At 39.9% G+C, this 14,065-nt stretch overlaps 1 protein-coding gene across 5 annotated transcripts in view; it reads left to right on the top strand.

Annotated features, from left to right (window-relative positions):
* Positions 1-14,065, top strand: part of SUSD1 (sushi domain containing 1) — a 126,548-nt gene that overhangs the window by 26,395 nt on the left and 86,088 nt on the right. For all 5 annotated transcript variants that reach the window (XR_003004841.1, XR_003004842.1, XM_024757251.1 and 2 more), the window contains one exon: positions 12,541-12,720. Coding sequence is in view for 3 of the 5 variants with exons in the window: in XM_024757251.1 (XP_024613019.1) it covers positions 12,541-12,720 (180 nt within the window). In the remaining 2 variants the exon portion in view is untranslated. The remainder of the gene's footprint in view (positions 1-12,540; positions 12,721-14,065) is intronic.

Below are 14,065 nucleotides of genomic sequence, written 5' to 3' on the forward strand. Positions count from 1 at the left end.
TATCTTTTATATATATATATATATATAAATATATATATAGACTCATTCAATTACACTATCCCTATGAGTGTGTGCTATTATTATCACATTTTACAGACGGGAAAACTGAGGCATGGAGAAGTTAAGTAATTTGTTTGAGGTTATCCAACTAGTAATAGAGCTGAAATTTGAACTTAGAATTCTAGTTTCTGAGATTGTATGCTTAATCACTCTCGTATACTGTTTCCATTTTTGTGATGATGTTGGCTTTTGGTTTGTTTCTACTTTTGGCTTTCTCTCTCTTCATCAGTTCACCAGTTTTTGACTATATGTACATAATATTGAGGAAGACTTCATCTATTCCCATTTTATTGGGATTTTAAAAAAATCAGAAATGAGTTGTTTTATCATGTCTTTTAGGCATGTATTAAGGTGATCATATATATTTTTTCTCCTTTTAACCAGTTATATGCTGGCTTATATTTCCTGATCAATACTAGTTGCTGGAATGGATTCTTCTGGGTCTTTGGTGTTTTTTTTCTTTTAATCAGGATTATATTGGCTAAATTTTACTTAGAAGTCTTGCATTGATATTCATAAGTGAGATTGGTCTATTTTCCTTTTCTATGCCATCTTTGTTGGTTTGGGTATTAATGTTATTCTAAATTTTGAGGAAAGAATGTGAAAACATTTCCTTCTTTCTCTATTCTCTGGAATACTATAAATAGGATTTTTAAAGATTTCACCTAGAAAACCATCTGGATGTGGCACTTAGGGAGAGGCAGTCCTTGGGATAGTTAAAAAAATTAATACTTACTGGTCCTGTTTAAGTTTCCTATTCTTGTTGATATCCATTTTGGTAATTTACATATTCTAAGAAAAATCATCTATTTCAAGTTTATTTTCAAATTTATTTGTAGAGAGAAGTGTAAGGCACTCATGTTTTTGATTTTTTGTAGTTATTTTATAATAGTGAAATATTGGAAACAATTTCAAATGTCTGTTGATAAGGAAATTGGTTAGATAAATCATAGCATGTACATAAAGTGGATATTTTGTAGCCAATAAAAATTATGTTGGGAAGAATCTTTATTGACATAGGTAAGTATTAACAGTATACTACTAAGTTACAAACTGTATGAATAACATGGCCTTAACTTTGAAAAATGTACATGTAAATGTACATGAAAATGTTTCATATGTACATGTATGTTTATGAAAAAGTTTAGAAAGCTATATATCAAAACATTAACCATGGTAGTTTCCACTGGGAGGGATCCTGGATGATTTTTTTAAATATATAAGTTTATTTATTTGTTTTTTACTTTTGGCTGCCTTGGGACTTCGTTGCTGTGCCTGGGCTTTCTCTAGTTGTGGCGTGCGGTGGCTTCTCTTGTTGCGGAGCACGGGCTCTAGGCGCTCAGGCTTCAGTAGTTGTGGCACGAGGGCTCAACAGTTGTAGCTCGAGGGCTCTAGAGTGCAGAGTCAGTAGTTGTGGCACACGGGCCCAGTTGCTCTGCGGCATGTGGGATCTTCCCGGACCAGGGCTCGAACCCGTGTCCCCTGCATTGGCAGGCGGATTCTTAACCACTGTGCCACCAGGGAAGTCCTGGATGATTTTTATATTTTATATACTTTCTGTATTGAAGGAATTTTTTTTTAATGTATTAGAAAAAGTAACAAAGTTGTTTCCATTTTGGAAAAAAGAAAAAATAAAAGTTTTCAGTGAATTTATTGCGTAGCTAAGCAACCTCAGTGATGCACTTGGCTAAGTTAATCCTTTTGATATTGATTTGCAATTCAGGCTCTAAACACATTCTGATAATTATCATCCTGCGGGTTAAGAAATTCTAAACGTACAATTGAGTTCTAACATTATCTTTCCATGGATCAATTAAAATACAGAACTTAGATTAAAATGTGCCATAATGCATATCAAAGAACCCCCTAGAGATTTATATAAGAAACTCCAGGGCTTCCCTGGTGGCGCAGCGGTTGAGAGTCTGCCTGCCGATGCAGGGGACACGGGTTCGTGCCCCGGTCCGGGAGGATGCCACGTGCCGTGGAGCGGCTGGGCCCGTGAGCCATGGCCGCTGAGCCTGTGCGTCCGAAATCAGTAGTCATCCGGATTATTGTACTGAGAATGTAGAAAGTTAGAGGAGAGGGTTTGTTCCATTTCCCAAAGAACTGTCATTTAGCAGGTCTTCACTTCTTTTTTCCCTCCTGTAATAACTGTTCCCTTTGCCTGCTGACACCCTCCCCCCTCTTCCTCCCCCGTTTCACCATATGGCCACCGGCTTCTCCTGGCTGTGCCTGCTTCTCTCTAAACACACCCCTCTTATTTATCCCTCATTCTTCTTTGGGGCTCCAGAATCTGGGCTATGTGCCAGCCGGCACTGTATTTTTAGCTCAGCGTCATGAAGCCACAGGAATTGGGAATTCCACTAAAAACACTAGCAAACTGTGAACTTGGATGCTGAGAAGCAGGTACTTTTGAAAGGAGCAGCCGTGCATTCCAGACGGCAGCGTGTGTGTCGGATAACGGACTTCGCCATCAGAGAAGACACAGCTGGCAGCGCCTGTTGTTTGCCTTTTCCCAATTACCGTGTCCCTGGAGTCTCTGCTGCTGCCTTGGGGGTGGGGGGGGTGGGGCATTGTGACACAAGTTCCGCACCTGAGCAGGCCTCAGAAGTGGATGTTGGAAGTGAGGATGAAATCTTCCAAAATGGGTAGGAATTTGTGGAAACATCCATCACACATTTCCATCCACTCTCTGGAAAGGACACAATCTCTAGCTTGCATTTCCTATTATTTTGATATTATTATTACTTTCTTAAACATTTTTCTGCTGAACACTTTATTTTTCTAATTTATTTATTTTTGGCTGTGTTGGGTCCTCGTTGCTGTGCGCGGGCTTTCTCTTGTTGCGGAGCGCAGTCTCTAGGTGCGCGGGCTTCGGTAGTTGCGGCACACAGGCTCAGTAGTTGTGGCTCGTGGACTCTACAGCGCAGCCTCAGTAGTTGTGGCACATGGGCTTAGCTGCTCCGCGGGATCTTCCGGGACCAGGGATTGAACCTGTGTCCCCTGCATTGGCAGGATTCTTAACTACTGCGCCACCAGGGAAGTCCCTTATTATTTTTTTTTTTTTTTGATTTTCAGAGAAGGTGCCAGTTGTAAGTGACAGCTTAAAGAATTTGAGTTTTTATAATTCAACCAAGCCAGGAGCAAGGTGAGAGAATCACTTTAACTGTGTTATCATTAGCAACAAATCCAGAGTCCAGCATACTTGATAGATCCTGTGACTAGGTAAGTCTGGAGTCTGGGAGCAGAGTAAAGACAGGTACACCACGAACTATTCTGTAAGGGTGAACTCCTAAGTATCATGTGAGAAGAATGGGTAAAGACTAAGAGAGTTCAGGTGGGGAGATTGGGTGGTTCATGGAAGGGGTGGCATTTGTGTTCTTCCCTTTGGTAGCTTGCCTCTCATGGAAGGGTCCAGTGATGAGTGGTTTGCAGTGTAAGCAGACCAGTTGAGGGTTCCGGGACTATCTGTCTTCCAGATTTTCTTCCCATCCTTATTGGGGCCTTATCTTCCTTTCGGGCTGGGAATTCTCACCAGCAATGTGTCTGGTACTGAATAGTCCCTTTAAGAATCCGCTTCCAAGCTTACTACTTCTTCTTAAAACCTTTCTAAAAGCAGTGAAATGACCACTGCACTTAGAATAAAATCCAAACTCCTAACCATGGATTTTGAAGCCAACAGGGGTTTGTCCTTTCTGGCTTTTATACAGGTTACGTCTCCCATCATTCTCTCCCAACCACTATGTCAATCTCTTATCAGCTTCAGGGCCTTTTCTCTCTACTTGAAATAATTGCCAACCTGTTTTAAAAATTGTTATTGTGGTAAAATACACATAATATAAAGTTTACCATTTTAACCATGTTTAAGTGTACAATTCCACGGTATTAAGTGCGTTCACAGTGTTGTGCAGTTAACACTGCTGTCCATTTCCAGACGTTTTCATCACCTCAGAACAGAAACTCTGTACCCATTAAACAAGAACTCCCCATTCCCTCCTCCCTCTAGCCCCTGGTAACCTCTGTTCTACTTTCTGTCTCTGTGAATTTGTATTGTAGGTACCTCATATATGTGGACTCATACAATACTTGTCTTTTTTATATCTGGCTTATTTGACTGAGCATAATATTTTCAAGGTTCATCCATGTTATAGCATGTATCAGAACTTCATTCCTTTTTTCCCTTTCAGTTGGATTGAGATATAATTGACACACAGCACTGTATAAGTTTAAGGTGTGTGGCATGATGATTTGACTCACATACATCGTGAAGTGATTATCACAATGAGTTTAGTGAGCATTCATTCTCATATAGATACAACATTAAAGAAACAAAAATGTGATAGTTTTTTCCTTGTGATGAGAACTCTTAGGAATTACTCTCAACAATATTCATATGTCATGTTGTACATTTCATCCCTAGCACTCATTTATCTTATGAGTGGGAGTTTGTACCTTTTGAAGAATATCATTCCTTTTTCAGGCTGAATAATTTTCTACTGTATGTGTATACCACGTTTTGTTTATTCATTCATCTGTTGAGGGAGGCTACCTGCTTTCTGCACAGGAAGCTCCTTCTCATCTTTCAAGTTTCAGCTGAAATGTCCTCTCTGACATTCTCTTGCTTAGTACCCAACACGTACGTATATTATTTATCATTATTTTCATAGTTTTTATCAGTCTGCCCTACTGGGCTGTAAATCTGGGTGCTCAGTGACCATGTAGTCTTCTTCAGTATCATCTCTTTAGCACCTGGCACAGTGCCTGGCATACCTAAGGCCTGTAGAAGCACCGTGAATCACCCCCAAAAGTTGGCCCAGATGATGGCAGGCATAGTGGAATTGGCTTCCAGACTGCATCCCAGCTTGTCCTGTGGCTGAGCCTTGCTGAAACCCTGGCACATGGGCTTCAGTAGTTGTGGCTCGTGGGCTTTAGAGCGCAAGCTCAGTAGTTGTGGCGCACGGGCTTAGTTGCTCCACGGCATGTGGGATCTTCCCAGACCAGGGATCGAACCCGCGTCTCCTGCATCGGCAGGCAGATTCTTAACCACTGTGCCACCAGGAAAGTCCTGTTTATTGGTTTTTGATTCAAATGTTCTATTTACAGCTAGAACATTAAAATGAAGAGTTTTAATGTTATTTTTTTTTAAAAAAGAAAGATTCCTATGCAGCTCAAAGCATCAAAAACCATTTCACCTCTATGAATGGAAGATCTTTTTAAGAGACATGCTGATAGACCCGTGTTTTTTTTCTTCCAGCACTCACACTTTTACCTACCCTATCACCTCCTCTGCAGTTTCTGAAGTGTTCAGATTCTAGCTGTTTCCATATTAGCCACTATTTATTGACAGTAAATGTTTTAATGTGAAATGGAAAATTTTCTTTTTCCTCCAAATGATCTATGAATACGATCTGAAGGAAATGTATTATTAGTTGAGGTTAAAGTTCATGGGAAACTTTAGAATAAAAAAATCCATCAAAAAGTAATTTCTTTCTTTCTACTGTCTTAAGGGCAAGTACACCTTTTGTTACTAAAGGGCTTAGTTACAGCCATTATCGACACTTTTGGGAATGTGCTTCAGGGAATGCTATAACCCTCCCATTTCCTTTTGATGACTGATAACATTGTCTAAATTCAAGTAGCCACATATTGTGATGTTAGATTCCAACACCCAACATCAGTGATGTACATACTTTAATGCCCAAGTGATCCTGGATTGAGGGTCTAACTAAATTTGGCCAAACTCAGAACATGCCATAAAGTGCATGAAACTGTCATAAGGTTACGCTTTCAGCCTTATTCCTTAGGCCATATTTCTTACATATAAACTTCACCAAAATTAATGTTCCTAATGATATTAATAACTCACATGACTGCAGGGGATATTCTAAGGATATAGAATATAGACACAGCCCACAAAGAGCTTACTGTTAAGAGGGGAAGAGAACATTTTTATAAATGAAGAAAGTATAGGTATAAATGCTGAATTATCCAATCTAGAACATGAATGTAGTGTAGACTCTGCTTTCATCTGCCTAGACGGTTTGGGCCCTTACCACCTACCGTGTTGCACTGAATTCCATGTGTTACATCAACCTTCTGATCTGATCCTAAGCACAATAGAGACTTCTTCCTATTATTGTTGGGTAAAGATGAACACCGGCTTTAATGTGATTTTCTTCCATTTTCGTACTTGTTTCTGCCCTTTTACTGGAGTTTTTCATCTAGTAGTTTATTTTTCTGGGAAGATCTTTTTTTTTTTCCCCCTTTGGTCAATATCAATAAGTGGAATAGGTCAATCATTTATTCCCCCAGCATTTGGCAAAATGTCTGCCTCAATTTATAGACATTATAGGTCATTCTTTTTTCTTTCTCAGCTTGGTATTTTTTGGTCTCTAAAACAGTCTTAGATGAAGCCTTATTTTACTCTGTTACTTCTGTCGTCAATCACATGATCGTGCTGATATGTGTCATAAATATCAGTCATTGGTGGTACAGTCCAGTTGTTGATTAGATGCCGTAAATTGCCTATACCTTTCATCAAACAGATTTCCTTCTGGAATATTTTCTTGGGTAGAATTTTAAAGCTAGCAGTGAGGATAAACATTTTTACCTTCAAGATATGAAACAGAGTTACAATATCAATGTTGTCCTTGAAACTGGCACAACACATTTCCCCCCAGGGAGACAGACCTATTTTGAAGTTGATTATTTGAATAAAATCACAGATAATAGGATACTAAGGAAAAATTCCCGGCCATGTTCATAATTAGTTGACTGTATTCCTGATACAGATCCAAACGTTGTTCATAATGTAATTAGCCAGAGAGACGTGTGCTTTAATGAACACCCCTATGCATATGCAATACAAAATTTGTGATGCTTATTTTTTTTTCTTTCCTTTGGATGTTAACTGTTTTTAAATGGCTTCTTTCCTTGTGATAGTGATATTTTTATTACCTATTGCAGTATCTGTTGGATTGATTTTTGAGTATGTCTTACTAGGGATCACCTGCTTTCTTGGGTACCATTTGGTCTGAGTAGAAGTGGCAGTGGCTGCCATCTCTCTTAAGCATGGTGGGAATATTTGTGATGGGCTTATGTTCCAGGCAAGACCTGGGCCAGACCCCCATGTCATAGGGTTAAACATCATTACCAAGAAGGCTTCAGGGCAGGTACAGTGGCAGAGGAATTCCATTTCCAGCAGCTCTCTTCTCTGGGAAAGTTCTTGGAGACAAGATTGGGGCAGAGGGAGTTGTCATAGAACCCTTCCAGACTGATTTAAATGCTTTTTCATGCAACCTTTTCTTCTGAGGTTTTAGCTAAACTATAGGGTCAGTCCCAGTCAGAGCCTAGAGTGGACCCCCTTCAGTGTGAAGCTGCCCAGATATAATGGACCTGGACTTTGGGGTCACAAAAACCATGGTTTGAATACTGGCTCTGCCTTTTTTTTTTTTCTTTTTTTGCCTGCATTGGGTCTTCGTTGCTGCGCACAGGCTTTCTCTAGTTGTGGCGAGCAGGGGCTACTCTTCATTGCGGTGCGCAGGCTTCTCACTGTGATGGCTTGTCTGTTGCAGAGCACGGGCTCTAGGTGTGCGGGCTTCAGTTGTTGTGGCATGTGGACTCAGTAGTTGTGGCTTGCAGGCTCTAGAGCGCAGGCTCAGTAGTTGTGGCAGACGGGCTTATTTGCTCTGTGGCATGTGGGATCTTCCTGCACCAGGGCTCAAACCTGTGTCCCCTGCGTTACCAGGTGGATTCCTAACCACTGTGCCACCAGGGAAGTTCTGTGGCTCTGTCTTTTAGTAGTGGTGTAATTTTTGAATGTGACAGAGTCTTAGGACCTCCATTTTTGTATCTGTAAACTACATGAGAAAAACCCATCTACCTTGCAGTAGGGTTTTCTGTGAGAAATAAATAAGATAGTGTATATCTAATAGACTACCTTGTGTTTAGTAGGATTTTGATGCATGCTATTATGATTAAAATTATTGCAGTTTAAACAGCTTTCCCAGAATTCACTGGTACAAGACTGATACATATTCGTTTTTCTACTTTCTCAGCTTTCATCTACTTGGTGTCTGGTAGCTATGTTACCTCTTTTGGATACAAAATATAGAGGTAATGTGTTCCTGTCTTGTTATATATACTTAAAATTTACTGATGTGTGTTTCCTTCCTCATGGGTTGTGATCATATCAAAGTGACATATATTGCATCTTGAACAATGATAAAGTAGTAGCAAGCTACCAGTGAACAACTGTTTATTATTTACTATGTAAAAACTACTATCGTAAGTAGGCATTGTGGGGAAGCAAGGGATTATAAGATGAAGATTCTGCCCTTTAGGAACTGTTCATATATTTGGGGAGACATAGTCATTAAAACAAACCCACAAAATCCTCAAGGAGGAAATAAAGGTCAAATGAAGAGGATAGATAAGTATTTTGATTCTACTTCTTCTCTCACTCTCACATCCAGTCTATCACCAAGAACCTTGTTCTGCTTCCAGGATGCATCTCGAATCCATCCTCTTCTTTCCGTCTCCGCCATCACCTCTCAAGTGCATCCAAGACCTCATCTCTCTTTCTGTTGGGCTACTGCTGTTGACACTAACCAACCTCTCCTTTTACTCCTGTTCTCCCATCCCTTATCTACCCAACAGTCAAAATGGTCTTTTAAAAATCTAAGTCAGATTATTTCATTCCCTCACTTAAAATCCTCCAATGACATTCCACTGCTTTTAAATAAAACCCAGGCTCTTTCCTAAGGCTTACAAGGCCCTCTGTGACCTGGCTCTGCTCTTCTCTGCACCTTCATCTCATGCCACTCTCCATTTTGCTAACTGTGCTGCAGCCAACAGGTTGCATTTCCCTTTCTGGAGCATATCAAGAGCTTTCTCGCCTCAGGGTCTTTGCATTGGCTATTTCAATTGATTGAAATGTTCTTCCTCTGGTCCTGGACATGACTGGTTCATTCTCATCCTTCAGGTCCTAACTCTGATGTTACCTCCTCAGAGAGCTCGAACCGTTCCTGACGACTCTATTTAAAAAGTCTTTCCTATCCTATCATGTTATCTTTCCTCCTACATAACATTTACTACAACCTGCAATTACCTTGTTGATTTATTTTTTTGTCTAATTATTCTCCCCCTAAGTTCTGCGAGGGCAGTGATATTTTCCATTTTGTTCTCTGCTATAGTGACTAGTATAGTGTCTGGCATGTACTAGGTGCTCAGTAAATATATGAATAAATGAACAAATGAACATAGGCTATGAAAGTTCAGAGGAAAAAGGGATCCCTCTATTAGTCATGGAGCAGATTCATCACTGGGAAGGATTTTGCTAGGTCTCAGGGAGATAGAGTGTACCTCGAGGAGAGAGAGAGGCTGAGCAAGGTGGAAGGGGGTAGAAAGGGGGCATATACTGTAGGTTTTCAGAGATGGAGCTGCTCTTGAGAGGCAGTGGGTATAGGAGAAGGAATCTGAAGGATGTGGATTCTGCTCCTAGCCATCACATGACAACCTATGTGACTTTGGATGTTTTATTTAACCATGTTGAGCCATTTTACCTGTAAAATGGGGGAAATAATCTCTACCATGGAGGGTTACTGTAAGAAGTAATGATATATACTTGGGGCCCTATTGGGATGCATGTGACGCTAAATGGTAGCTATTCATACCAATGTTTAATTTAGATTCTCAGCTGTGGGTGTGCATACAAATCAAATTTGCAACTTTGTAGAAATGTGGATGCCAAGAACCCAACTCAGTACTACTCATTCAGAAGAGTTATCTCCGGGTGAGGGTGGGGATGTGTGTGTGAGACTCCAGCATGGGTGATTTGTTCAAAAGCTCCCCAGGTGATTCAGATTGTATAGCTATTGTTTAGAACCATGTGTTTAATCCAAGCCACGCCAGAATCCTCTCTAAATATCTCCTGCCAAGGGACTGTCCAACTCGAATAGCTCTGTGATGGGAACTCACAGAGTTGGGTCCAGATTGCCTACCACTGGACATCTACCTGAATCCCTAGAGGACAGGCTATTGATTTCTTATCTACCCCCAAGTTAATATTAATTTTAAAAAATCTTGGGACTTCCCTGGTGGTGCAGTGGTTAAGAATCCACCTGCCAATGCAGGGGACACGGGTTCGATCCCTGGTCCCTGAAGATCCCACATGCCGGGGACCAGCTAAGCCCGTGCGCCGCAACTACTGAGCCTGCGCTCTAGAGCCTGCTCACCGCAACTAGAGAAAGCCTGCGTGCAGCAACGAAGACCCAACACAGCCAAAAAAAAATCTTGTCGTCCCAGCTAAAGCCACCATGCCTTCCATTATTCTTGGTGATGTCCAATATAGGAGCCAATTTAGTTATCTTCTGTACTCTTATTCCTTTAGTATCTATGCTTCTCCCCTAATCCGACTATCTGTCACCAGGTTCCCTCCCATATCTCTCCAATATGCTGTTTAGAATTCCAGCTTCAAGGTCAATAGACCTGCATAAACCTATACCCTCAATCTATTCACTGATGATCCCTCTAATTTCCTGCTGTAACTGAACCCTGGCTTAAACTAGATGTTTTTGATGTCAACAATCACTGGGCAGTCTTAGGAAACATTAACCACCTGTTCATGTACACACAAATATACTCATGTCTTGGAATGTTTTGGGCCAGTAAACATGTCTAAAGGTTTGATGTTGGGAAAACATTCTGAGGGCCAAGGGGTCTTGTCTTGTGTCTGGTCAACATGTATGAGAAGGGAACAAATTCCTATGATCAAACATGGGACTTGAGAGATAGATAGGGTTGGAGGATTTATTTAATGACCACCTCATTCTGGTCCCATAACTGCTCAGGATTTGCATCTGCACTGACCAGAGCCTAACTCTTTTTTGAAAAATCTCAGAGCCAAGTGACTGGTCAGGTGGGTTGAGCTGTTATATTGAGAGTCTTTTGATAACTCCAGTGACAGCAGATGAAACCCTGCTCTAAGAGGCCTCCCTCAGGGAAGTAACTCTGGGGTTCTAGAACAGACCAGACATCCATAAAGGGTTGGAGAAGAGTACAATTACAGTAAATCCACCAATTCTGTATCAGAAGCTCATTTAAGAGGAGCCACATATTTCTAATGCCATGAATGGTTAATGGGGAGTTGGGAAGAGATCATAACATTTTCTCTGTTTTTGTATGCTTTATCTCCATAAATGGACTCATGTTTTAAAAGTCTGGATATCAAGAGTGCTTAATTTTCTTGGCTTTCTGCAGATGGGGGAGAAAACTAAAAATCAGAATGAAGGCCAAAAGTTATGTATTTTTCTTTCTGGATGTAGGTATAAGTGGATTACATTTGCAATTATTATGACTATGTTACTTTATATTTTATATTTATTACGTTTTCTTGAATAAAATTGTGTCTATGAGCTCCCCACTGCTGTATGGGAAATTTAGCATGTTTTATTTATTCTCTTCACTTCGCTGCTCAGATTTTATTGAAATAGTTTGGAATTTAATTTTCAAATTATTAATTTTTTCACATTGTTCAGCCTTTAGTTCTAGAATTCTTTACTGCTAGTTCTATCCAGCTCTACAGTCACACTTAAATGATTATGGAGACTTACCTGTACATCCTGCTGGTTTCATTGCTCACTAGTGTTTCTCCTAAAGCCCTGTCCTTCTCCTTTCTTAGGGCATTTATTCTGATTCTTTTTTTCTGTTGTTGGTCTGAGGTTATTTTTAAATTTTTTTCCAGAAAAGATACATGTACAGATTTTTAAAAAATTGTAAATATCTGAAAATGACTCTTTTATTCTTATATGAAGTAGAGTTTGGCTGGGTCTAAAATGGTAATGTCATAATCCTTGTCCTTCAGATTGTTTTCTGTAAATATTCCAGTGTCTTCTGGTAGTCAGAGTTGCAGAGAAGAAATTTCATGTCAATTTTATAATTCCAGGTTTGTCTCCCTCTATGCAACTGATTTATTTTTCTTTGAAAGGTACATATATATTGAATGTTTAAACTATAAATACTTTCCCCATTAATTTGCTTTAAAAAGTTCAGAGATTTTGTATATATTTCAGTTAGCAAAAAAAAGAAAGAAAAAAAACTACATTTGCATTACTATCTACTCAGGAGTTAATGATCTGAAGATACATACTAAAAGGTACCAGAAAATCTTAATGTGTAAAATAACCCTGAGATGGATTATTTCATTGACCAAGGAATTCTCTATGGTATAAATAATCTCATAATTGGAATATTTTCTATACATGCATGTTTATAAATTTTATTAAACTCAGAGATCTCTATTTTCCTTACTTCTGAGCAATCTTACTTTAAATACATGCAACTGGATTATTTGATGGGGTTAGTGTTTTCTCTTCTCCCATATGACTGGACTCTATCATTACTAAATATTTATTTCTAAAAGGTGAATTATGGGGTAGAAGTCATGGGTCATAACAAGTGCTGTGCTACTTCCCATTGCAGAGATCAACTGTGGCCACCCTCCGGAAGTGCAGCATGCGGTCCTGGTGGGGAATCACAGCTCCAGACTGGGCGGTATGGCTCACTATGTCTGTCAAGAGGGCTTTGAGAGCCCTGGAGGAAAGATCACTTCTGTTTGCACAGAGAAAGGGATCTGGAGAACAAGTACTTTGTCATGCACAGGTATAGACTCCATTCTGTGGGTCTCCTGTCTCGTGGAAGCAAACAGCAGAACCTAAAACCTTCGATTGCTTGCTTACCCTGTGTACTGCCCTGGCTGCGCCATTTACCTGGGCAGGTACCTGGCTTTCGGTTTGTCAGCTAAACTCTGAAGATTTAGAGGGTGGATTGGGAAAATAAGTTGGATAGGACATTTTATGCATCTAATCTTTTGAAACCCACCTTAAATCACAGTGATTCCTCTCTCTTCTGCTTGGTTGCCTGAGAGACTTTTCGCCATGAGCCATTTTCTCAGGGGGGGAATACTTAAAAGTCCTAATTAAGCACATTTGACAGCTTTTCAGAGAGAAGGTGGTGTAATGTATATCTAGGTTTTTAATGTTTATTTTTAATCGTGGTAAAATACGAACAACGTAAAATCTACCACCTTAACGATCTTTTCAGTGTTAAGTAGATTCACGTTGCGCAACCAATCTCCAGAACTTTTTCATGTTGAAAAACTGAAACTCTATATGGGTTAAACAGTAACTCCCTACTTCCCCCTTCCCACAGCTTCTGGTACCACCATTCTGCTTTCTGTTTCTATGGGTTTGACTAATTGACCTCATGTAAGCAGAATCAGGTAGTATTTATCCTTCTGTAACTGGTTTATTTCACTTAACATAATGTACTACAGGTTCATTCATGTTGCTGCCAGTGGTGGGATTTCCTTCTTTTTTCTGGCTGAATAATATTTTGTAGTATATATATAAACATTATGCTTATCAATTCGTCCATTGATGGACAGTTGTGTTGCTTCCGCCTTTTGGTTATTGTGAATAATGCTGCTGTGGGCATGGGTATACAAATATCTCTTTGAGACCTTGCTTTCAATTCTTTTGGATATATACCCCCAAATGAAATTACTGGTGAAAAGGAGTTTTGAGACTTCAGTTCACATTCTAGCAGTGCCATGTGTTAGCTGTGTGTCATTAGGTAAGGCATTATTCTCTCGGAGCCTCAGTTTCCTCATCTATAAAAGGGAGAAATTAAAACCTGCTTTTCCTACCTCAAATAATTGTTGAGAGGGAATCAAATGAGATAATCTATGGGGAGCATTTTGAAGTTTAAACCACTGTGCACATGTTAGGTCTTTTACTGAAATTATTAACCTTGCTTGAAGAGGATCTTCTCATGAGTCAGAAGTGTAGACTTCCACATGCTTTATTTCACACCTCGGCCTCCAAGAAATAAGATGGGAAAAGGCAATGATTCTTAGGTTTGTGGTAGTTGGCCGTGGGTGTGAGAAATGGTTGTCACCTGGTCTTGAATGCCTCTGGGAATTTATTTCAAGCTGTTAACTTGCTTG

The sequence above is a fragment of the Neophocaena asiaeorientalis genome, unplaced genomic scaffold (assembly GCF_003031525.2).
Source record: "Neophocaena asiaeorientalis asiaeorientalis breed wild unplaced genomic scaffold, Neophocaena_asiaeorientalis_V1.1 scaffold432, whole genome shotgun sequence".
Taxonomy (NCBI): domain Eukaryota; kingdom Metazoa; phylum Chordata; class Mammalia; order Artiodactyla; family Phocoenidae; genus Neophocaena; species Neophocaena asiaeorientalis.